Source organism: Melitaea cinxia, chromosome 10 (assembly GCF_905220565.1).
Source record: "Melitaea cinxia chromosome 10, ilMelCinx1.1, whole genome shotgun sequence".
NCBI classification, from domain to species: Eukaryota; Metazoa; Arthropoda; class Insecta; order Lepidoptera; family Nymphalidae; genus Melitaea; species Melitaea cinxia.
Window position 1 is genome coordinate 17,331,518 of NC_059403.1, and position 25,274 is coordinate 17,356,791.

The window sequence follows — 25,274 nt, forward strand, 5'->3', positions numbered from 1 at the left end:
ACATGAGTGTTCTAACCGGGGTCTTTGCGTTTCGGGAGTGGATGATTTCCTACCTGAGCTAACCTAATCTTATACACAATGGCGAAGTTTACTTTTGTATTCTTATGATATTGTAGTCATTTTTTCATTTTCTAAAACCAGGGATAAAATAAAATTTTTCCTAAACCCCGCATACTAAATTTCATGAAAATCGTTGGAACCGTTTTCAAAATTCAGCTTATATATATATATATATATATATATATATATATATATATATGTATATATATATACACAAGAATGGCTTAGGTAACTTAAGGTATTAGATATATTCGATAATATACTATATCAAAATTATAACTTTTAATTAAAATAATTGTGTTTCTATATATGTTATGTTGTTGTTGTTTTAAAATTTATCCCCAATAGGGAAAGGCAAAGGACTATAATCCATACAGCCTAGTTTGAATTTGTAAGTTTCGTTCTGATATATCAAAAGGCCGGAGCCAAGTCTGAAGTAGCTTTATTTTTCTTCTGATTCGATGACTGGTAAAGTAAGGCCGAAGCCAAGTCTGAGATTTCATATTTTCGTCTACTCTTCTTTGTCTATAAATGATAGGCGAGGTCGAAACCAAGTCTATAATAGTCAGGCCGAAGCCTGAAATCTATTTATGTTACTTTTCCAGGTTTTTTTTATCACGTTCGGAATTTTCATGCTTCAATATATGCCAATTCTAACAACATTTATTTTTGCTCTTTTATTAGAATATTACTTCAAAATCTGATATTATGAAAACTTATTTCATTATTACTGTAAAAAATGTTTCAAATTAATTAATTTCTAATGAGTTTATTAATCGATAAATGTCATTACACACTGTTTTTATTTTGTAACGTATTAGTTAAAGTAAAATATTAACCGGTTTTTAGATTATCATACCGATTTTGTATTTTTGTTTGTAAATTAGAGTAAATGTCATCCGTGGAATGAAGCAAATTGTTTATTCCCATGTGGTGTTGAAAAATGGACGCGCACATGATTCTGTGAGTTTATGAAAATGTTTTTATTTACTAATTGCGTGCGTTGAGCGTCAAAAATTGAAGGAATTGTGAAAAAGCGCAGAGTGAAAATGTCAGATATGCCTCCTTATCTCGCGCTTAACGACGATGAGGAAAACAGTGGGGAGCCCGATAGTGATTCCTCGGACTACGAAGATGAACTGTCCCTGAGTTTCGATAAACCGAGGCACCTGGAGCCCATAAAGGGTGAAGAGCGCGAAGAACACTCGTGGAGAGTCAAGGAGAAGGTAGGTACTTAGTGTTTGTTTGGTAACTGCGATGTTACTACGTATTACCTGCCAGGTATCGATGTTCACTTGAAAACAAACGCACATGGACTTAATGAAGACATTATATTTTTTTTTATAATAAACTTATAAACTATTTATTATAAAGGTGTGTTTTAATAAACATTCTGTTCAAATTAATTAGAAATATCGTAAAATTTACATGTGATGTGATTGTTTTCACCTGTCTTATAGGACACGTAAATAAGAACTTCAAATTAGAAAAACTTTTGATTATCTTGTTGGTTTAATAATTAATATATGAGAAATGGCATAGCAACTTAATAAAACACTATTTTACTTACAGTTATGAGTTAAAAAATAGTCAAATATTTGGACTTATTGTTGTTAATTGATTACAGTAAAATCTTTAGTATCATTTCTCAACAATAATAAAAGTCATTTAAATAAATATAAATGAATACTTATTAGTTACATTTTTAGGTTTTGATACATAGCAAGTATATTAATTTGTTGCTTTGACATTTGCTTAAAATTGAAGTAAAAATTAATTTAAAAAAAAGGATTTATTAACACATTAATTTACTTTTTTAAGTAAGTTAGAATCGAATACAACTATATATATAAACTATATATATAACTCAGTTTCTCAAAAAATGTCGCTTAACCCTTTTTGGCTGTTAGGCATCGATATGTTAAAAAATGAGAGAAAGAAGAAAAGAAAAAATGAGAAAAGAAGAAGAAATAAAAAATGAGACTTTTTCTCCAAATTCACATTAAACCTACACTCCCTTACCCAGGTATAAAACATCCACGAACATGTTAAAGGTGTTACAGTAGTTAAGTATTGTGAAAACTTGTTACACACCCTTTTTAGGTTTGATTCCCTCACGTCACAAAAATTTGTATCAGCCTTGTAGATCTTTATCTTGATCCAGGCGTCTTGTGTGTTTCTGGACATTTGACAAAGATTCACATATTATGTCCCTGTAGGTCTAGCCTTGGAGAGTATGTAATACTGTTACTGACACCTGATAGATGATCACAATAGAGAAATTATCCACCCTGCTATTTCTATAGAGAAGAACACAGATACGGCTTGATAAATAAACCTATTAAAAACTTACTTTGTTTTTCTTTCATAGTGGATGACCCAATAATAACATTTTATTCTCTGTTACATATATTATTTAAATAAATAAATTTAATTAGTCATTAAGATAGTATGTTATACTTAAGTGTAAATTGATTGGCGTAATTGATATATAACAACTATGTATAATTAATGTATAATAATTAAAAATAGCAATCATATCAATTGTATGTCATATTTAATAGTGTAAGGAGATAGCCTTTTAGTGATAAATTGTTTTTTTTTACCATTATTATATATTTTATTCATATTAGTTTTTTAAAAACCTTAACATATATTTGACTATCCCGTTGGCGCAGTTTGTACTGTCCTTGCTTTCTGCTTCGGTTGTGCGTTTGACTACTATTTTTTTATTAGTTATTCTCAATGTGGCCATAGAGCTCAGATGGTTCGACAATTTTACATAGAGTAATAGTTGTATATACCCCAGAGCCAAAAGGGCCATGGCCTGGGGGGGGCGAATTCTGAGAGGAGCAGTGCAAGCCAAAGGAAAATTAATCGATTTTTCAACAATGTATAGCTGAAAAAAAAAGAAAGGTCACCCGAAGTATATTCCGGGTATATTTCCCTTGGCTCGATTATTTTATGGAATGAGTGGCTTAAAACAAAATGTCAGCTGAATTTCAGTGGTAGTAATAGTAGCAGTACTGGTAGTGGGCTCGATTTTCCGCATTTAGACTCAATGCTGGTCCATTATGCGTGAAAAATTTCACTGATAATAATCGATACAAGAAAAACCGAGTGCGCTTTAGACCACACGACTGAAGTAAAACTTATTTAGCAATAGGCCTGCACTGTGTCTCAGATATACGAAAAGTAACTGGCTATGAGAGAATGAAAGAAATAAAATGTGCGCACCTCTCTCTCTTGCTCTTTGTAATGCTCTCGTCAAGCATTCACTAGCTTACTCCCCAAGTCAAGCGTGCGTAAAAAAAGTTTTACTTCAATACTGGTGACAAAAACCAGATAAGTGAGGTAGGGCACAGTAGGAAATATCCTGCTCAAAACCCGGAAAACTGGGGAAGTACCTCAACTTTACAGAAGCTGTGTTTCGTTCCTGTGATGAGTAAGGTGACCAGACCTGCTGATTGGGGGTAGAATTACCATCCAGTGAGACATATGCTTGTTTGCCGACCGAGTTGTATAAAAAAAAAGTGCGTGCGTCTAAAGTACACATGCCAAGAGTTGAAACTTCGGCAAACTAATTTTTAAGTGTCGTTCATATTTATAGAAATCTAAAGCTGTAGGTTTCCGTTCTAGCGCCATCTAATTAGTTGGCAATGTAATACTATCGATATTAATGTAAAACAACCTTTGTAGTTTCTATAGTACACGCTAGGTGGCTCTGTTGTTCGACAAAAAACGTTGCACATCTTCGTGACGCTAATATTACTTATTATTATTGCGTTTCATCCGTAAAAAAAATTACCCTAATGCCCTTAAAGAAGTTTCACTTCAAAAATCGATTATTTAGTAACATACGCTGCATTAACCTATTACAAGTGAGGCAAGGTGGTGCCCCACCCAAGAGGTGGCTTGATCCACTTGACCCGACTTGAAGCTAATACTAAAAGGTTTAGATTTATAATGCAAGTAATAAAATAGATTGTTTAATAACTTTAAAAATTAAAATTACCTCACGAAACAATGCAATGTACATGAATCGAGCGTGCACTGAGGTCACCTATCGTCGAGTCAAGATACTCGTAGAAATTATCAACTTGTAACAAATAAATTTGAGAAAGAAATTTTCAGTAGATTTAACTAAAACTACGCAAGCTTATTGAAATAATATAAATAGTGAAGATAAAATAAATGTTGCAATGAAAAAAAAAACATAATTTATAATTTTTTTTTTAAACCGACTGCGTAGTATTTTCTTCGATTTTCTCTACAATGTCTACGTTCCGAATCGGTGATAGCTTTACTTTTAACGATAATGATTTTTATTTCTGAGATGAATAAAGCTCTTGATTTTCTACGAACTTCTGGATACGCACATGATATAATGTACAATCTATGTATTTGGAGTGAGAGAGAAAAAACACTTTAATTTATCTAAGTGAAACTATTATCCTTGTATTTTCTTTGTCTACATTTATCCATGATCTTTCGCAATCAACAGGATTTCTATGTGGGGAAAAGATTAAAAACAGATTGGTATTTTGACGACGTGTTGGCGCAGCGGTCAATATCGCGCTAGCGGTCGTGGGTTTGATCCTCGCATATTACAAACCTTTTGTAGCGATATCTATCTCGCGACATACAAACTAGAGAAAACTGACGTATCCTACATCGCGCTATCAAAGTTATCAGAATGATTGAGTATATATACAAGAACCCGACAACGGCCGTTGGGGCGTTAGCCCACTAGACACAACTCCCGTCTGGTTGGATGATCCTCCCTTTTCGATGGTGGATGAGGGACTTCACACCCCCAAAATGTTTATTGACCATACAGATGTTTGTCGTGGTCTGGGCGCTTGTGTATTGTGTGTGTTTCCGTTTGTGTGTGTGTGTGTGTGCGCGTGCGCGTGTGCGTGTGCGTGTGCGTGTGTGTGTATGAGTGTGTGTATATTTAGTAAATCCAAAAATTAAAGTCAATAAAACTTTTGTGTCTTTTTTGTGTAAATATATCTATGCCAAAATTACTACACATTGTTTCAAAAATCTCTGGTCTGTAACTTTTACGTTTTAATAAGATTGAGAATGACGCGGAGGTCAATGTTTTATGAATTTGAATATGAACCCAACCTATACATACGATTTCTTTTCATACCACTTTATCTTATTTTTACAATTACACACTACACTACAACTGTTTAAATAATTAGATGACCCGGCGCACTTCGTACCGCTGTGTTTCTTTTTTTTTATGAATACAGCAATTATTTTTTTCTCGTTCATACAAACCTGCTTGATAGACAACAAAAAAATAACCTTAAATTTGGTGAGTGTCGTTTGGAACATAAGCAAGTACAGACATTTCGGCGATTTATTTTTATTTATCTAGAACAGTGGTTCTCAACGTTTTAATGATTGTGACCATTTGTCTAAATGTATATTTTGCCCACACCACCAAGTATTTCAATTATTTTTGGGGTAAAAATTTTAAGTAGGTACTTATATATAGCCTCGCGAATCATTCACTCTGCACTTTCTTCTTCTGTACTTCCACGGACCACATGATATATTACTATTGAAAATTATAATTTCTGACATACATAATCGTGATAAAAATGTATTCAAGTTGTGCTTGATTGATCACAGTACAAAACACACTGCGTCGCTTTGGTGCTGTGCCTCAATGTGGGCGTCGATCCCCCTGACGTGGTGAAGACACAACCCTGCGCCAGACTAGAGTGCTGGATTGGTATGTATATTAATGATTAGGAAATAGTACAGGTGTCTGTCTGTACGTTTTTTTCCGCGCATCACAAAAAAAAAACTAATTGCTATCAATTAGCAGGTCTAACTTAAAAACTGATGCAATATGCCGCTTAAAACCTGAAATGTTTAATGTAATTAAAAATTCAGTCGCTAATGTTATTATTTTGTTAATAGATTAATAATTAAACTCCCTGATATAGGTACATAAGAACTACTTGAGAAACAAAACCCTAAGGCTCATTATGAAAGCAATAAAGACAAAAACAAAAAAGTTCTTTTGGAATATCCAATTGATCGTCAAAATCGTGTAAAAATTCACTTCTTAATCAACAGTAATTTTTATTTGACAGCACTCAATAAATAAACAAAAAACGTTACAAAGATCTCTAGTATTTCTCCTGTATGTATACTCGTATTATTTATTAATTTATCATCAGCCCATCACAGTCCACTACTAGACGTAAGCCTCCAGGGTACGAGTACGATTCGCTATAGATATACTTGTTCGATTTTTAAAATCATCACTTCAGCCTATCGCAATCCTCTGCTGGACATAGGTCTCCACAAGTTCACGCCAAAAATGACGTGAACTCGTGTGTGCTGCCCGTAGTCACCACGCTGGGCAGGCGAGTTGGTGACCGCAGGGCTGGCTTTGTCGCACCGAAGACGCTGCTGCTCGTCTTCGGCCTGTGTATTTCAAAGCCAGCAGTTGGATGGTTATCCCGCCATCGGTCGGCTTTTTAAGTTCCAAGGTGGTAGTGGAACTGTGTTATCCTTTAGTCGCCTCTTACGACACCCACGGAAATAGAGGGGGTGGCTTTATTCTTAAATGCCGTAACCACACAGCATTTAAAAATAAGTTTTATTAAAAAAAATATTAATGATTTTACCCCCTATAGATCCGAATTCCATGTCTCCGAGCAAGGCTATAGAGAGCATCGGCCACGCATTACAGACACAGTACGAGCGCTGGCAACCGCGGGCACGCTACAAGCAGTCTTTGGACCCAACCAGTGATGAGGTACCCATTGCTGAGCAAAACTCTGTGTATAGGAGGGCTTGAACTTAATTCGTGACGCAGCCCCACGAGAGGTTAGCGAATAATTTGCCCTATTGTTAATGATAACAACATAGACTGACGGCTTTACTTTTGTGGCTTTGCCTGTTCGAGGATTTTTTTTTTTTTTTAATATTGTTACGTAGTCCTAGGCACTCACTAGAGCAGACATCCAGACTGAAAAGAAAATTCATGTACAGATACAAATATCAACACTGAGAAGAAGTCGAACCCGCGACCGGCGTTTAGACCCCTACACGGCATACTCACCGCTGCATCAAAGCAGTCGTCATATGCAAATACTTCGTAAAAATAATAAAAATCAACCATTCGACGGTTAACGGTGTTTTAGTGAATAGAAAAGCGGTAGACGATGACAACAACAACAACAACAATACACTTTATTGTACACCAAAACAGAAATAATACATATTATGAACTTAAACAGAGTATCATCAGGCACAAAGGGCGGCCTTATCGCTAAAAAGCGATCTCTTCCAGGCAACCTAGGGGCAGAGGAGATGGTATTGTGTCAGTGTAGGTGTACAAATTGAGACATAAACGTTTGAATATATTTACTTATTTACATACATACATACATAAACATATACATAAATACATACATACGTACATACATACATACACATATACATACATATATACATAAACATATACATACACAAACACATACATACAAACATACATACATATGTATATATATATAATTTTATTCACGTTGAATATCAAGATAATGCTTCCTGACAGCCTTTTTAAAAATAGAAAGCGATTGTACACGTCTAATATGCAAGGGTAAAGAATTCCAAAGTCGAGAAGCTTGAACAGTGAAAGATTTAGAATAAAAGGAAGAGGAGTGAGGGGGAATTTCAAGAAGTAAGGTATTCTCAGAGCGAAGACTGCGTTCATGGATATCACTAAGGAATTTAAATCGTTGCTTTAGATAAGCAGGTGCAACAGGGTTAAATAGAATAGAGTAAAGTAAGTTAAGAATATGCGTATTTCTGCGAAAGCGAATAGGGAGCCACTTAAGTTTTTTACGGAATTCAGAGATATGATCATATTTACGAAGTCCAAATACGAATCGTATACATAAATTCTGGATTCGCTCAAGTTTATTAATCTGCTCTTCAGTAATGTCAAGATAACATGTGTCTGCGTAGTCCAGAATTGGTAATAGAAGACTATTTGCAAGAGCAATTTTGGTGGGAATTGGAAGTAGATTACGCAGCCTGCGAAGAGATCCAGCCGAAGCAAAAACTTTACGACTGACTTCACAAATCTGTGGGCCCCATGATAGATGTTGATCAAAAATAACGCCAAGATTCTTCACACTTTCACTATATGGAATTACAATACCATTAAAAATTACAGGAGGTAGTTGAGATCGATTTATACGGCTAATTAATTTAGAACTTCCTATAATTATAGTCTTAGTTTTGGTTGGATTTACTACTAATCCGTAAGCTTTACTCCATGTGGTAATGGCAAGTAGATCACCATTTATACGAGAAACACATTGAGGCAAGTCACTTACAGTAGAATGAGAGTATATTTGGAGATCGTCTGCATAGAGGTGGTAGAGAGAAGTTATAATATTACAAATGGAATTAATAAATATAGAAAATAATAGAGGGGAGAGCACACCACCCTGGGGGACACCAGCAGCAACCAATGACCAGTTTGAAAATGTGTCATTCAATTTAATTCGCTGCCGGCGACCCTGTAAGTAACTTTGAAACCAATCAGTGGCCTCTGGAGATATGTTAAGAGAACGCATAATGTCACAAAGTATATCAAAGTCTACAGTACTGAAAGCGTTACTGAAATCAAGCAACGTCATTACTGTAACCTCGCGCCTATCCATGCTAGATCGTATATCGTCAGTTATTTGTATTTATACGATGAGTGTTTGGGTGCTAGGTAATTAAATAAAATTAGCTAAATTGAGGGTGCGACCAACCTCGGTCTAATTACAATACTGATATCTGATGACCATCGTCTTGCGTCACTCGTGATAATGTTTTAATTTCGTTAATTGACTAGTGTTTTGCAAAATAAGTGAAAATTTTGTGGCGAATTGCGGTTGTGTTCCAACAGAAATTTTAATGTTTCAGTTTTCTGGGTTGAATAGAATTTAGCTGTACAAAATTCTAAAGAGATTTTATTTTTGGGCTGTCCCCATCTTTCCCCATGTAAGAGAAGGATCAGAGCGAGAGGGTTGGCGGATATATTCCCTACTATGAGTAACGATCGCTATCAGGTGTACATGATAACAACCGGGACCGACGGCTTAACTTGCTCTCCGACGCACGATGGGGAGAGCCACAAGGACTGCACCAACACCCAGACCACCGCAAACATCTGTACAATACAAATGTTTGTCATCAGCGGGGCTCGAACTCGCCACCGCCAGCGCAACAGCCACAAACCGGTGCTGTGACCGTTGCGCCAACGTGTCATCAGTTTCTGAATAAGGGCAAACTATACTGGACCGATTTTTAAAATGCTTTTACAATGAGAATGCTACATTATCCTTGATTGTGAATGGCATTAGCTAATTTTATGGGCAGAAAACAGAACGGCAAAAATTGTGACATTAACTCGACATTTAAATTACCGCGGGCGGTAATATAAATGTCGAGTTAATGTCGAGCTATCGCTCAATTATGTAAATTAATATGCATATTTTGTTTTTAGATAAAGAAACTATGCTGTTCTTTGCGTCGCAACGCTAAAGAAGAGCGTGTTTTGTTTCACTACAATGGACACGGCGTTCCCAAGCCCACATCACAGGGAGAGATCTGGGTATTTAACAGAGTGAGTAGCTGTGTGCCAGTCACATACTAAACTTTACCACTTTGGACCCTTCCCTCACCTTTTGTCATTAACGCCATCCCCACTTCTATAAATGACATTTTATCCTTATTAAAAATTTAAGAATAGAGGATCGGACAGTAATAAGATTAAAGTCTATAATGTACTTAGATAAAATAAATATACTGTTTTACGATTATTTATCGAATAATAATAATTTAATATAATTAATTTAAATCTTTTTTAAATGAAGAAATAACATGTTGTCCATATCAATATTTTTAATCTGTACTGAAACACCAACTACGGTGCGTGACGTCATTTGGAGGATCGCATACACCATATACCCGCAACGCCCGCATCATGTTTTCACCATGGCGCCATATTGCGAACACACAGCAGTTGACGTCTGACACTTAAACAGCGCCCAAATATGCGTTCCACCACTACCACTTATAAAATTCGCCCACAACGCCCGCGGCGTTTTTCACGTTAGTGGAACGGCAATTTTAGCGGTCGTGATCGATGGCGTTGTAGGCCTTAGGTGGAACGCGCCCATTGTTTTTACTCCAAATGACGTCACGCGCTCTCAGATGATATAACATGGGGTTTTGGCGGGATTTTTAAACAAACAATATAATAACATGATTTTGAGTACCTAGAAGGCTATAAATAAATAAAATTTTATTTTTTATGGAAATAAGTATCCATAAAGATTAATTTAAAATGCTTTCTGAAAATCTGTCTGGTCCCTTCTTGTTGAAAACACGACGACTTTTAAACATGCAGATTGCATAAGCGGGTAACATAATTCTTAAAACTATAAATGTAACAATATTTAATCATCTTTATTGGGTGGTCTTTCATAGATCGTACTATTGTGTGAAAAGAAGAATGAGAAAAGTTTTAAGACTTAAGAACAAATAAAAAAAAAAACTGTTTGACAATTAGTAATTTCTAAAATTCGAGAAGAAATACTTTTCGATGGTCACATAAACTTCTTTCACAAGCCATGCATAAATTCCTGTCACAAGTCACACATAAATTTCTGTCACAAGTCACATATAAATTTCTGTCACAAGTCACACATAAATTTCTGTCACAAGTCACACATAAATTTCTGTCACAAATCACACAAACTTCGTCACATTTGACAACTGTACTTGTGTGTTGGCAGGCGTACACGCAGTACATCCCGCTGTCGATGTACGACCTGCAGACGTGGATGGGTGCGCCGTCCCTGTACGTGTACGACTGCTCCAACGCGGGCGTCATCGTTGACAACTTCAAGCAGTTCGCCGAGCAGCACGAGAGGGACTACGAGGTATCTCTTCGACGATCTTATTTATGTTGCAATCGTACTTCTGTTGCAATGTAGGCTGTATTATGTCACGCTACGATTCAAAGTTCTTGTAGTAGCTCTTTCGTGTCTTCTTCATTCAACAACAATCAACAATAGCAAAATTAGTTATGCAATTTTAGAATTACTGGATGAATATATTTGTATATATAGGTATATATATCTTTCACAGTCAGCTTTGGACTCACCATCGAATTAGAGAAAATAAGCTTTAGTTTGCAATTTGAAGCATGCAGTGTTGAAAATAATACGCCTCAACGCTTTGAAAATTAAAATGTAAATAAAAAACGCATGGCCACTTAAGAGCCCATGGATGTTAAAACTTATATAAAAAAAAGAATTACTGGATGCTGTAGTAGAATCCGCTATTTTCACAATATGTTGAAATAGATGTGATATGGTTACAATACGATATGTCTGACAACAACAAAACATAAATAGTTAAAACATTTACAAATCCACAGATAACATATATATCTGTAGAAGAAGCAGTTAATCTAAATAAATGATATTAATGACTCAAGAGTAACTAAACAATTGTCATAAATCTCAATGTCAATGTATAGTTTTTGAGTTACCAAAGACGTTTTTATTACAAGTAATCATGCAAGTTCAATCACAAAGAACATCGGCCCCGTCCCCAGATGCAGGCGAGTTCGTCGGGTGGGAGCGGGGTGGGGGGTGGTCCGGGGGGCGCGCCGCCCGTGTCCTACCGCAACTGTATCCAGCTGGCGGCGTGCGCGGCGGGCCAGAGCCTGCCCATGTCTCCGGACCTACCGGCAGACCTGTTCACGGCGTGCCTCACGACGCCCGTCAAGATGGCGGTCAAGTGGTTTGTGCTGAGGACGAGACTGCGCGTCGCGCGGGCCGACCTCGTCGATCTTATTGACAAGTGAGTCCGACCCGACCTGGCCTGACTGACCCAACAGACTTGACTTATGCAATTATTGCATTCAAACCGTTTTTAAAATAATGATAATAATAATAATTGTTTATTTGCAAGAACATGTTGAAGGTGTACAGGATTAACATTAGTATAATCCAAACATGTTCTACCTCACGGTGCAAATATTAAATATCAATGTGGTTCAATACAATATATTTTTAAAATTTAACTGTAGATTGTTTATCATTGAATTATTTATACATTATTAATATATGATATATCCATATTATGTGTTATGTGTTCTTAGTGTAGTTTAACCGACGTCATTACATGGTTTATTTTTTAATAGGATCCCCGGCCAGGTAACCGACCGTCGCACAATGCTAGGCGAATTGAATTGGATCTTCACAGCCATCACGGACACCATCGCATGGAGCTCTCTCCCGTCTGATCTATTTCAGCAGTTGTTCCGAGCTGATCTGCTGACGGCCAGCTTATGTCGGAACTTTCTGCTTGCTGACAGGATCATGAGGTAACATTTTTTTTTGTCACACAAAAACTATTTAATTAGTTGTGATAAAACTTGGTGTGTATGAGTCTGACGAAATCGCGAAGGTTATCTAAAAAAATTAATATATCTTAAATATTCTATAATATTCTTAATATACGCTGTGTCGCTACGGCATTAAAGGATTTAGCCACCCCCTCTCTTCCCGTGGGTGTCGTAAGAGGCGACTAAGGGATAACAACTGTGTTACCACTACCACCTTGGAACTTATAAAGCCAACTGATGGCGGGATAACAATTCAACTGCTGGCTTTGAAATACACAGGCCGTCTATAGGGGCCGTATACAGGGCAGCAGCGTCTTCGGTTTGACAAAGCCAACCCTGCGGTCACCAACCCTCCTGTCACCAACCCTCCTGTCCAGCGTAGTGACTATGGGCAACAAACATGAGTTCACGCCAGTTTTGGCGCGAACTTGCAGAGGCCTATGTCCAGCAGTGGACTGCAATAGGCTGAAATGATGATGATATTATATACTACTTGATAAAATGTTAACCACAGTTAGATTTTATGATGACTCAGATAATATTACCCCTTAGAATATCCATGTTTGTTCAGGAGTTTAATTAGTGTCATTGAAGCGGCACGATTTAGCCGAGTTACATGCCGATTATCTTGTTGTTATATGACAGTACAGTTGATGAAGAATGAAATGGACACTTTAGAATATGTTGTGGGTGTCTCAGGTCGTACAACTGCACGCCGGTGTCGTCGCCCGCCCTGCCCTCGCTGGCGCGCCACCCGCTGTGGGCGGCGTGGGAGCACACGCTGGACCTGGCGCTGGCGCAGCTGCCGGCGCTCCTGCAGCACCCGCAGCACTACCGCCACTCGCCCTTCTTCCGCGACCAGCTCACCGCCTTCCGGCTGTGGCTGGACCTGGGCGCGCGCCAGCCGCCGCCCGACCAGCTGCCCATGGTGCTGCAGGTGCTGCTGAGCACGCTGCACCGCGTGCGCGCGCTGCACATCCTGTGCCGCTTCCTGGCGCTGGGCGCGTGGGCGGTGCGCGCCGTGCTCAACGTGGGCATCTTCCCCTACATGCTCAAGCTGCTGCAGGCCTCCGCGCACGACCTGCGCGCCTCCATGGTCTATATTTGGGCCAAGATCATCGCTGTCGACCCCGTGAGTACCCCGTTCATAAACACACGAGAGTGTGTGCTATGCTTTAAATATTTTTTTGGTAAATTGTATATACTTCTACATAGTATGCCCATCACTATGATTTGTTATGTGCCATAACAAATAAAACATTTTAAAGTTTGAAACCATAATAGACAGCTATAAATATTCACAAGTTTTTGTTCTTTTATAATTTTTGTATGTAAATACGAGTATGTATTGCCTGTCCAAATTCAAACTTAAATTTAGTTCTGAGATTTTTTAATAGTTGGCGCTATCAGTATTTTACGTCGCGCTTACATTGTTATTATATTAAGTCTTATTAACCGTAAGTAAGGTTTTTTTATTTACAATCCTTGTTGCATCCTTCATTTTGACCTGTCAACACGAGGGATACAACAAGGGTTATACATTGCCAATGTTGTAATATTTTTCTTTATTTCAGTCCTGTCAAGTAGACTTGGTGAATGCAAAAGGTCACAAGTACTTCCTATCGATATTGCAAGATCCATCTATAGACGTAAGTTTTCATTGCTTTCTTGGGTTTTTCTAGTGGCTTAGAATTACAGTAGTATCAAAATTAACATTTTTCAAATTATTTTTTCAGACAGAACATCGAACGCTAGCCGCCTTCGTGTTGGCTGGCATCGTGGACAACTACCCTGCAGGTCAAGAGGCAGCACTGCAAGTATGTTATTATACGATATATGATGCAGTCTGTAACATACCGGTGCTGGACATAGGCCTCTTTTCTCCATGTCCAAGAAGGATTGGAGCTTAAGTATCTATGCTGCTCCACTACGGGTTGGCGGATATGCTCCTTACTATGAGTAACGATCGCCCTTAGTTGTCTGATAACTACCGGGTCCGACCGCGTAACGTGTTCTCCGAGGCACGGTGGGGAGGCCTACAAGGAAATGTTTGTATTATCCATCCCAAGTCAAGACGTTATAAGGGTGTGTTAAGTTTGACTGTGTCGGTGGAACGAGTGAGTGACACTCCCCCCCCCCAGGGCTCGATGATCTCGGCGTGCCTGGAGCAGCTGTGCGAGGGCGCGAGCTGGCGGCTGCAGCAGTGGGCGTGCATCGGGCTGGGCCGGCTGTGGCGCGGCTGGGACGCGGCGCGCTGGGCCGGCGTGCGCGACCTGGCGCACGAGAAGCTGGGCGCGCTGCTGCCGCACCCGCGGCCCGAGGTGCGCGCCGCCTGCGCCTTCGCGCTCGCCACCTTCATGGCGGCGGGCGCGGGCCCGGCGCGCACGGACCACGCCAACGCGCTGGACCAGCAGGTGGCCGTGCAGCTGGCGGCGCGCCTGCGCGTGGACGCGTCGCCGCTGGCGCGCGCCGAGCTGCTGGCCGCGCTGCAGTGGACCGTGCTGCTGTTCGAGCAGCACTTCCTGGCCGTGTGCGTGCGCGAGCGCGGGCGCCGCTGCGAGCCGGGCCGCGGCCGCGCGCCCGTGGACGCGGGCCAGGACGCGCTGGAGCCGGCCCGCGGCCGCGCGCCCGTGGACACGGGCCAGGACGCGCTGCAGCCCGGCCGCGAGCCCGCGCGCCCGCTGCCGCTGCCCACCATCGGTCCGTCCTCGCCTACTCTCTTCGCTGCCATTCATTCACGAAAGATACATATTACAAATTTGTCTAAAAATAAGTGTCGCCATCTTTTATCGATTAGATGAACTAAGTATAAAAATGTTCTCGCCATATCTTATTTACTCGATTAGATTTTTTTTATTGCCAATTATGATATTTAGTAAATATAAGTTATTCAAGGACTAATTCACTCTACTATTGAACAAGAATAGAGTAAAAATTCAATAACCAAATAATAATTGTACAATCAATTTTGTTCTTATAACATACCAATAGAAAGCATTACGTTCGAATAAAATCACGATATATAGTTTCAAACTGACATTATGATGCTAGTGTACAGATAGAGTTAGCCCATAACCCCCTCGGCCTGGCGCAGGGTTCAGCTCGGTGTACATGAAGCTGTGGGGCACGCTGTGCGCCATGGCGCGCGAACCACACCCGCAGCTGGCGCAGATGGCGGCCGACATCATCGCCTACGTGTCCAATCAGGTACACGGCACAATATGACACGACCTTCGAAATAATAAAAAAACTGAACAAAAATTTGACACTGGCGCAACGGCCACAACACTGGCTAATGACTGGCGTTTGCGAATTCGATCCCCGCACATAAAATATATTTGTATTGGCTGTACAGGTGTTTCCGCCAAACCGCAGTGGAGCAGCGCGATGGATTAAATTCTGATACTTCTCCTACATGGGGAAAGAGGCCTATGCCCAGTAGTGGGATATTACAGACCAAAGCGTACAAGTGTTTGTCGTAGTGTGGACGTTTGTACTTGAACAGAAAATCTATTGGTGGCCGTTGAATGTGTTGGGTCCCTCGGTTACTCGACAACTTATTTATTTCTAACCCTTGTATACAATTTGCGTAGTTATTTATTACCACACAATTTTGCCCATATATTTTTATGCTAGTACTCTGCCCAAAAGTTGCCTGGAAGAGATTGATGTTGTAACGATAAACCCGCCCATTCCGTTTGATGAAAATTGATGGTTTTAATTTTTATTATTTCTTTCTGTATCGTATTAGTGTGAAAAGAGTTAATAAGATTTAAATACTCAGTCGTTGGTACAGGTGGACAGCGTGGGTCGTGAGACGGAGCGTTACCCGCACTCGCACTCGGGCTCCAGCTCGCTACCGCCCTCGCCCAACACGCGTGCGCCCCACCACGACTCGCGCACGCTGCCGCACATGGGTACGACTTGCACTCTTGACTTACGACTCACACTTGACTTTCAACTCACACTCTTGACTTACGACTCACACTCTTGACTTTCAACTCACACTTGACTTACGACTCAAACTCTTGACTTTGACTTGCACTCTTGACTTACGACTCACACTTGACTTTCAACTCACACTCTTGACTTACGACTCACACTCTTGACTTACGACTCACACTCTTGACTTTCAACTCACACTTGACTTACGACTCAAACTCTTGACTTTGACTTGCACTCTTGACTTACGACTCACACTTGACTTTCAACTCACACTCTTGACTTACGACTCACACTCTTGACTTTCAACTCACACTTGACTTACGACTCAAACTCTTGACTTGCAACTTACGCTTGGCTTGCGACTCACACTCTTGGCTTGCGACTCACACTCTTGACTTGTGACTCACACTCTTGACTTGCGACTCACACTTGGCTAGCGACCCACACTCTTTACTTGTGACTCACTCTTTTGACTTACGACTCACACTACCTTATAACTAGCAATATTTATGTATGCTACTATATATGTGACTAATAAAATCGAATTAAATTATTTCTAAATTATCAACTGTATAATAAACTATTTCTAAATTATCAACTGTATATTTAACACAATAATAACAAGATAAATCGGTGCCTCCTGATAGGTATCTATACTCAAAAGGAGACACCAAACATATTTAACGTACTGTAACTTGATATACGTTTTTTTTTTAATTGTACTCAATACGTACGCCTGTAACGTACGTACGTACGTAACCGGGTACGCGTCGTACTGAAGGCGCCGCGTCCGCAGGTCACCGGCGCGGCAAGTCGGGGCTGCCGCACACCATCTCCGAGGACTCCGTGGCGCACCGCGACCGCGAGCGGGACTCCACCTCGTCTGGTTCTAGTTAGTAGTCTAGTAGCGCTGTCTGCTCGTACCTCTAGTACTTACTTCACCCTAGTACTAGGGTGGAGTCTTCTTTTTTGTTGTTCGCCTAATCGTTTGTCCGGATAGACGGTCTCGCTACCAAATTTATATTTACATAATAGTAATTATACCTATTGTAGAGTCTTCGTACAAGTCTTGAAATAAAGACAAAATTGCGTTTTTCTATAAAACAAAAGTCTTAATTCCAATGTTTTCTTATCTTAAAATTACATTACCTTTTGAATTAAATATTCACTCAATATAAAAACAAGAGAAACAACATAAAAAATAATATAATATAATGAGTCACCGTTTTGTGAAATGTAGCACGACGATTTATATTACAAATCATTCAGGTCAGTCGACGAAGAAGCCGATAGTGTCGACCCAGTACGTGGAGTGGGCGACGGCGCAGTTCGCGCGCGGAGACGAGTCGGGCGGCGCGCCCTTCGCCTGCGCGGAGGAGGCGGCAGTGGGCGGGGCGGGGGGCGGGTTGGGGGGCGGGCCGCCCCCCGACTGCGAGAGCCGCGCCTCGCACGAGTGCGTGTGGCGCCGCGCGCGGAACCGCAGCATACGGCGCGAGGCCAGGGGTGAGCGTACGGGGACACCAGCGGGCATGGCTCCGGTGGCTGATGCTCTAGGGTGGGGTCGAATCCTGCTCGTGGTTGACATTGGTATTAGCCGTACAAAATGCATACTAAATACAAATTACATAGTTGATAAAGATGATACTATATTACTGATTTTGTGCTAAAACATACTTTATATATTATTTTCAAAAGAGTAAATGCGAAGTTTGTTGCCGATTCTTCTCTGCAGAATCTACATTCCGAATCGGTGGCAGCTTAACTTTTACAAAAATAATAAACGCCATAAAATTTTAATTTGTAAAATGACCATTCAATGTGCTCTTGGGGCCTATTTGAATTAAGTTATTTTTTAGTTTGATTTTGAAATGTTCGTCAGTCTGGGCGTTTGTGCTTGTTTATTATGTGTTAAGAAGAAATTGTTACCGGGAGGAGGCGGTGAGTGTGAAGCGTTTGATCGTATAATTAAATAATACTGCCCGCTGCACTAGCGCCGTGCACTCCCCTCTCCCGAGGCCCTAGCTAACGCCCCCCCCCCGCCCCCGCAGCGCTGCGTACGGCGCACCCGCCGCGCCTGGAGACGGTGGCCTTCCACTCGCGCTGCCCGCTGCCGCCCGCCGTGGTGCTGTTCCACCCCTATGAGCAGCACGCCGCCATCGCCTCCAAGGAGAACTTCGGGTAACTCATCGAGGCTACCGTTGTCCAAGATATTAAAACATTAAGGTTCCGATTCGAGGGTTGTGGGTAAAGCTATTTGACGGATGATGGTTTCCAACAGATAATAGTTTTTAATATGTTATTATTTTTCATCACTTAATTTTACTATATTTATGGCGTATTTCTGTATTGAGGTGAAAAAGGTCCTAATATCCCATTCTGTCTCCTGCTGTTAAATTTTTTTTTTTTTCTTATTCATAACTTATGTGCAGGATAAATTATAACTGGTGAAACTAGCCCTAGATCAATTTTTACACATTTAATAAGTTTTGTTGTCATAATGCGTCATGCCTCGTTTTATACTTAAAAGAGAATAAAAATTAGATATGAACTGAAATATGCGCTTACTGACTGTTATTTTAATTAACATATATAAAATACAGCCATGTTCATACGTCCCAAGTGAACGTACAGTGTTGGGCTTATCCAAAAGTTCCTGGGAGTATAGTAAAAGTGTGCGATGGTCCCCAGGATCTGGGACTGGGGCACGGCAGCCAAGCTGTGCGTGGGGTCGTGGCGGCGCGCGTGGGGCCGCATCACGTCGCTGGCCTACATCAACGCGCACCAGCGCGCGCTGCTGGCCGTGGCCTCGCACCAGGGACACCTCGCCGTCTACAGGTACTGGCGGCGGCGCCGCTCCTGGGGAGGGAGGTCTGTTACAGGGTAGGGGATTGAGCGGTTCGGTTAGAGTAGAGCTAAACTCTGGTTTCGAACATCAAATATATTAACAATATAAGGCGATGCTAAGAAACATCACATAGAGAATATATGAAACAATTAAATCCCTGAAAAATCTAAACTATGGAAGAAGAGGAGTTCAGTAACATTCCTGATCAAGTTTCGTAGTATATTTAATTCTGAAAAATTCTGTACGTATCAATATTCTGTTTAAATAACAACTTATCGTATGATGATTTTGTGTTATTCGCTTGCCAGTTTCGATGCAAGGCGATTTGCTCGTCCCACAAACTGTATACTATTGTATAATATAATATTGTTGCTAATATTTTTTCTTTTTTTTTTATGTCGCAGGCCGTCGGGCAGTAGCATGGAGCCTGCGCTGGTGTCGGCGTGGCGCGCGCTGGACGTGCGGCCCGCGCCCGACTACCGCCCGCCCTCCGCGCAGCCGCTCTACAGTTAGTGTCCGCAGCACACACACGCACACGTACACACGCACACGTACACACACGCACACGTACACACGCACACGTTCACACACGCACACGTACACACACGTACACGTACACACACGCACACACACGCACACGTACACACACGCACACCTACACATACGCACGCCTACACACACGCACACGTACACACACGCACACACATTTTGAATCAGGTCATAGTTAGAATTGATTAAAAGTTACTGTTGGATTTAATTGTCAAGATTAAAATCTAACCAGATATACATCTATGTGTAGAATTTCCGGTAACTTCCTAATTAACAGACACAGACTTATAATGATGTATGTGTCGTTTGCGCAGGTCTGGCGCAGATAGTGACGGAGCAGTTCGCGTCGGTCGACGAGCGTGGCAGCAAGGGCATGCTGGCCGACCACAACCGTGCGTATACTTAACGTGTTGTTTTGTACAGAGTTGAAATCATGATTTATTGACTGATTATTTTTATTTTCGTTTAACCAAATAATTGATTCAATTCAAATTTTGTGTTTATTCCTGTATGGCGGGTATTTTATATTAGTACACGAGCATAGGCGTTGACAAAATTTTCTAACGTCGGAGCAAAAACTAATAAAAGTAAGAATTCAATAAGTGGTAGAAATTTAAAATTCTTTTTATTTATTTCAACTACAATACTTCAATAATAGCTTGCGGAGGTTTCGACTAAATCTACCTAAATTTTCCGAATTAAACCTAAAATATTTCATAGTTTCGAGTCGGGGTAGGGGAATGCCCCATCTTTGCCCACTTTGGGAACGCCCACGTGGACGAGTGTGAGGTTGCTAATGAGTGTGGTTGCGGCAGTGAGCAGCAGCGCGCCGCCGTCGGGCACGCTGGTGCGCTGGAGCGCGTCGCGGCGCTCGCTGGCGCTGGCGGGGCAGGCGGCCGCCGTGCGCCTGTGGGACGCGCACGCCGAGCTGCTGCAGCTGGACATCCCCACCGGTAAAGCGCTTCGCTACACTATTTACATTACGTCGCGGGGCAGGCGGCCGCCGTGCGCCTGTGGGACGCGCACGCCGAGCTGCTGCAGCTGGACATCCCCACCGGTAAAGCACTTCGCTACACTATTTACATTACGTCGCGGGGCAGGCGGCCGCCGTGCGCCTGTGGGACGCGCACGCCGAGCTGCTGCAGCTGGACATCCCCACCGGTAAAGCACTTCGCTACACTATTTACATTACGTCGCGGGGCAGGCGGCCGCCGTGCGCCTGTGGGACGCGCACGCCGAGCTGCTGCAGCTGGACATCCCCACCGGTAAAGCACTTCGCTACACTATTTACATTACGTCGCGGGGCAGGCGGCCGCCGTGCGCCTGTGGGACGCGCACGCCGAGCTGCTGCAGCTGGACATCCCCACCGGTAAAGCACTTCGCTACACTATTTACATTACGTCGCGGGGCAGGCGGCCGCCGTGCGCCTGTGGGACGCGCACGCCGAGCTGCTGCAGCTGGACATCCCCACCGGTAAAGCACTTCGCTACACTATTTACATTACGTCGCGGGGCAGGCGGCCGCCGTGCGCCTGTGGGACGCGCACGCCGAGCTGCTGCAGCTGGACATCCCCACCGGTAAAGCACTTCGCTACACTATTTACATTACGTCGCGGGGCAGGCGGCCGCCGTGCGCCTGTGGGACGCGCACGCCGAGCTGCTGCAGCTGGACATCCCCACCGGTAAAGCGCTTCTTCGCTACTATTTACATTCCGAATCGCTGGTAGCTTCGCTTTTAACTTCATAATTATAATGTATACATATATGTATGTATGCTTGTACGTGGGTATTTATGTATATATGTCAGTATGTATGTATGTATATGTTTAATTATTCGAATATTTATAATAAATCTGTTGTAACTTGTACACCTATGCTGACGCTAGACCATTTTCTTTGCCCTAAGGTTGCCTGGAAGAGATCGCTTTTTAGCGATAAGGCCGCCCTTTGTACCCAATGAATATATTGTCAATATTTTTTCTTTCTTTGATATGTATCATTTCTGTTTTTGGTGTCCAATAAAGTGTATTATTATTATGAACCGTGTGCGCAGAGTGCGAGGCGGCGGCGACGGCGCTGTGGCGCAGCGGGCGCGCGGCGCGCGTCATGGCGGGCTTCGGGGACGGCTCGGTGCGCGCGTGGGACGAGCGCGCGCCGCGGGCCGCCGCCACGCTGCGCGCGCACGCCGCGCCCGTGCTGTGCGTGAGCGTGCGCGCCGACGCGCTGCTCACGGGCGCGGCGGACGGCGACGTGCGCGTGTACGACGCGCGCAAGACGGCGCGCCCGCTGCACGCCGTGCGCGCGCCCGGCCCGCTGGCCGCGCTCGACGTGCACCCGCGCGCGCCGCTCATCGCCTGGTGCGCCCGCATCCACACCACACTCACATCACACGCCACACTATTCTATAATATCTTCTAATATATCAAATTCTCGTGTCATCAAACATTGAACTCTTCGGAAACGGCTCGACCGATTTTAATAAAATTTTGTGGGCTTATCGGGTGTACGGTTCAGCCGCACATACATATCGCCCGATCAGCAGTTTACGTTAGTTGCACGATTCATTAGCAAAATACATCAGTTCACGTTCACATATCATCATCGTACAGCGCGTTTGTGAGCTCATTCCTAGCAATTAAATATTAGCAAATATATTTATATTTTAAAATTTATTTTTATATCTTTTATCTACCATAAGCAGCAGCAGCAATTCAGGTGTAATATACATCGGGTAGGTCTGAGAATCGGTCAACATCTATTTTTCATACCCCTAAGTTATAGGGGGGGGGGGGATTAAGCAGATTAATAACATATATGGCAAAGAAACGTTTGCGAGGTCAGCTAGTATATGTATAAAAAAACGAGTGTGCTTTAGATGACACGACTGAATTAAAGCTTCTTTAGTTGCCCGTACCATAATATACGAAACGTAACTCTCTCTTTCTATCTTTACTAACTTATTCTCCCTCTCAACTTCCATTCGCCTCGCCCAATCACACTTTTCGTAACGCTCTCGTCACGAATTCACCAGCTTACTCTCCAAGTCGAGCGTGCGTAAAGAAGTCTTACTTCAAAAAGTAATACAGCAGGATTAGGAATTTAGATTCTGTTAAAGTAAATCTGCAAACAACCTGACAGATAATCTTTAAAAAAAACAAACAAACTTCCTTTCCCTGATGTAGCTGTAAAGCAATTGTAATTATTTAAAGAAAGTATTTCCGATTCTGATTTACGATAACAGTTATCGAAATTCGACCATAAGTAATTTAAATTATAAATTTGAACATACATATGTAATACATATTAGTTAATATGTTCGACATTCAGTAAAGACAAATAATAATAATCTATAATCTATTCCCAATTGGCTTGAGGCGTCAAATACATGGTAGTGTAACATTAACTGAGGTGGGGTACAGCAGGAATATGCCTGCTCAAAATATGGAGCAGCCCGATTGGGGAAGTACCTCGACCTTACAGAAAATCACAGCTAAATAATACTGTTTTCAAGCAGTATTGTGTTCCTAGTGAGTTGGGTGAGTAAGGTGACCAGAGCTCCTGGAAGGGATTGAGGATGGGGTCGACAACGCGTTTGCGATGCTTCTGGTGTTGCAGGCGTCTATAAGCTACGGTAATCGCTTACCATTAGGTGAGCCGTACGGTTGTTTGCCGACCTAGTGACATAAAAAAAAGTGTGTGTAATATTTTTTTACTGATTTAATGTATTTTTTATGCATAATTAAAAGAAAGTTAGTATTCTGCAATATATAAACTATATGTGTGCGAAATTTCATACTCCTCCGTCCGCGCAAATTTCGTAAAAAGGGGTACGAAGTTTTTGCTTTACATATTAACATATAGATAATGTTTAATTATACATTTTTTTTACGTGTGGAATATATCCATCATGGATACCCTCCGGTGCGGGGTTGTTTAATTATACCTCGCTTAGAGTTTTACAAGCCTTTTTGTTTACATTGTTTTTTCAAGCATTATACATATATAAAGAGACTTGATCAACACTTAAAATATATGTTACGTATCACCATTAGTTTTAAGTGTGCTGTTATTGTATAAAAAGAGACGAAGTATCTAGTAACCGATATGTTGCAGCGGCTCGGTGAACCAGTGCATCAGCGTGTACGACCTGAAGGGCGGCGCGCTCAACACCATCAAGTTCCACGAGGGCTTCATGGGCGCGCGCATCGGGCCCGTGTCCTGCCTTTCCTTCCACCCGCTCAGGTAACTCGCTGACGTTGCTGTCTGTCAAGGTTCTCGTTTCAATTAATTTATTTAATTAAATAGTATTTACACCAGTGCCATGGCCCGTGGCGACATTCTGTGAGGAGCGGGGCAAGCCGAGCAGTGTTATATGTAATGTGTGTGCAGGTGCGCGCTGGGCGTGGGCTCGAAGGACTCTACGGTGTCGGTGTACGTGTCGGAGGCGCGCCGGTGACCCTCGCTGTACGGCCTGGCGCTACCCTTCGCGCAGTGACGGTACCATCACACCTGTCTCGCATACATGTGGCTTTTTATACATTTCTATGTGAAGAAGGTGGCAAACAAGCGTCGGCTTAGCAACGGTCTACTAAAGGTAAGCGAATACCGTAGCCCGTAGACGCTTGCAACACCAGAAGTATCGCAAACACGATGCCGACCCTACACGACTATAACCAGGAGTATGTATGCTACATTCTTGCAAAATTTAGTATACACTGCTTGCGTGTTATAAAAAAAAAACATCTTAATCTAGAAAACATGACATAGAAATCAAATAAGTATATATTAAAGGCTAAATAACACAATTAAAAAATTATCTCTACTAAAGTTGTTATTGGTGTAAAAATCTTTTTAAAAAATATTACAGATTCGCGTAGAAAAATGAAGCAGCTACGGCCGAGCATGAAAGCTCAACTAAGCCGTTAAATGAACCTTAACATCATATCCAGCAAAGCAAGTCCCATGTAACCACACAGTACCTAGTATATATGTTTTATCACATACAACATAGATCTGTCAAATAATCACCAACAGGTAAAGAAAGACAGTGCATATTATGCCTTCGAGCTTTTTCCCTTGGACACACAAACACACACACTCATTCAAACAATATCACATCTCGCGACCATCCTTAAACTCATGGGTGTACCCACAGTGGGGCCAGATGGGCCATTTGCCCCTCCCTGACTCGAAGCTAATTTTTAGACTTTATAATAATTTAATTTTTAGATTAGCTAGAACATTCGTCGCAAGATATTATTTAAGCAGTTTAAATAGTGAAGATGAATAAAAAAAAAATTATAATATACAAGATGTTCTTGTTACATTTGTACGTTTTTTTGCGCCCATGATTAATTATTAAACTTTCATAGATTTTGTATGAGTGTGTGCAACTGACTTCCATTTTGGTAGATATAAG

General features: G+C 41.7%; 1 protein-coding gene across 1 annotated transcript; it reads left to right on the forward strand.

The window, feature by feature from the left end:
- Nucleotides 1–979: 979 nt before the first annotated feature.
- Nucleotides 980–24,433, forward strand: LOC123657495 (regulatory-associated protein of mTOR). The gene is given in 23 exon segments (XM_045593038.1): nt 980–1,286; nt 5,710–5,812; nt 6,729–6,850; nt 9,602–9,721; nt 10,896–11,042; nt 11,723–11,970; nt 12,314–12,496; nt 13,217–13,649; nt 14,092–14,166; nt 14,254–14,334; nt 14,659–15,139; nt 15,576–15,724; nt 16,314–16,434; nt 17,259–17,354; nt 17,732–17,965; nt 18,511–18,640; nt 19,151–19,297; nt 19,712–19,815; nt 20,171–20,248; nt 20,672–20,809; nt 21,909–22,212; nt 23,969–24,068; nt 24,245–24,433. Coding segments are annotated over 23 exon segments (3,960 nt in total). The 5' UTR covers nt 980–1,109.
- Nucleotides 24,434–25,274: the final 841 nt, after the last annotated feature.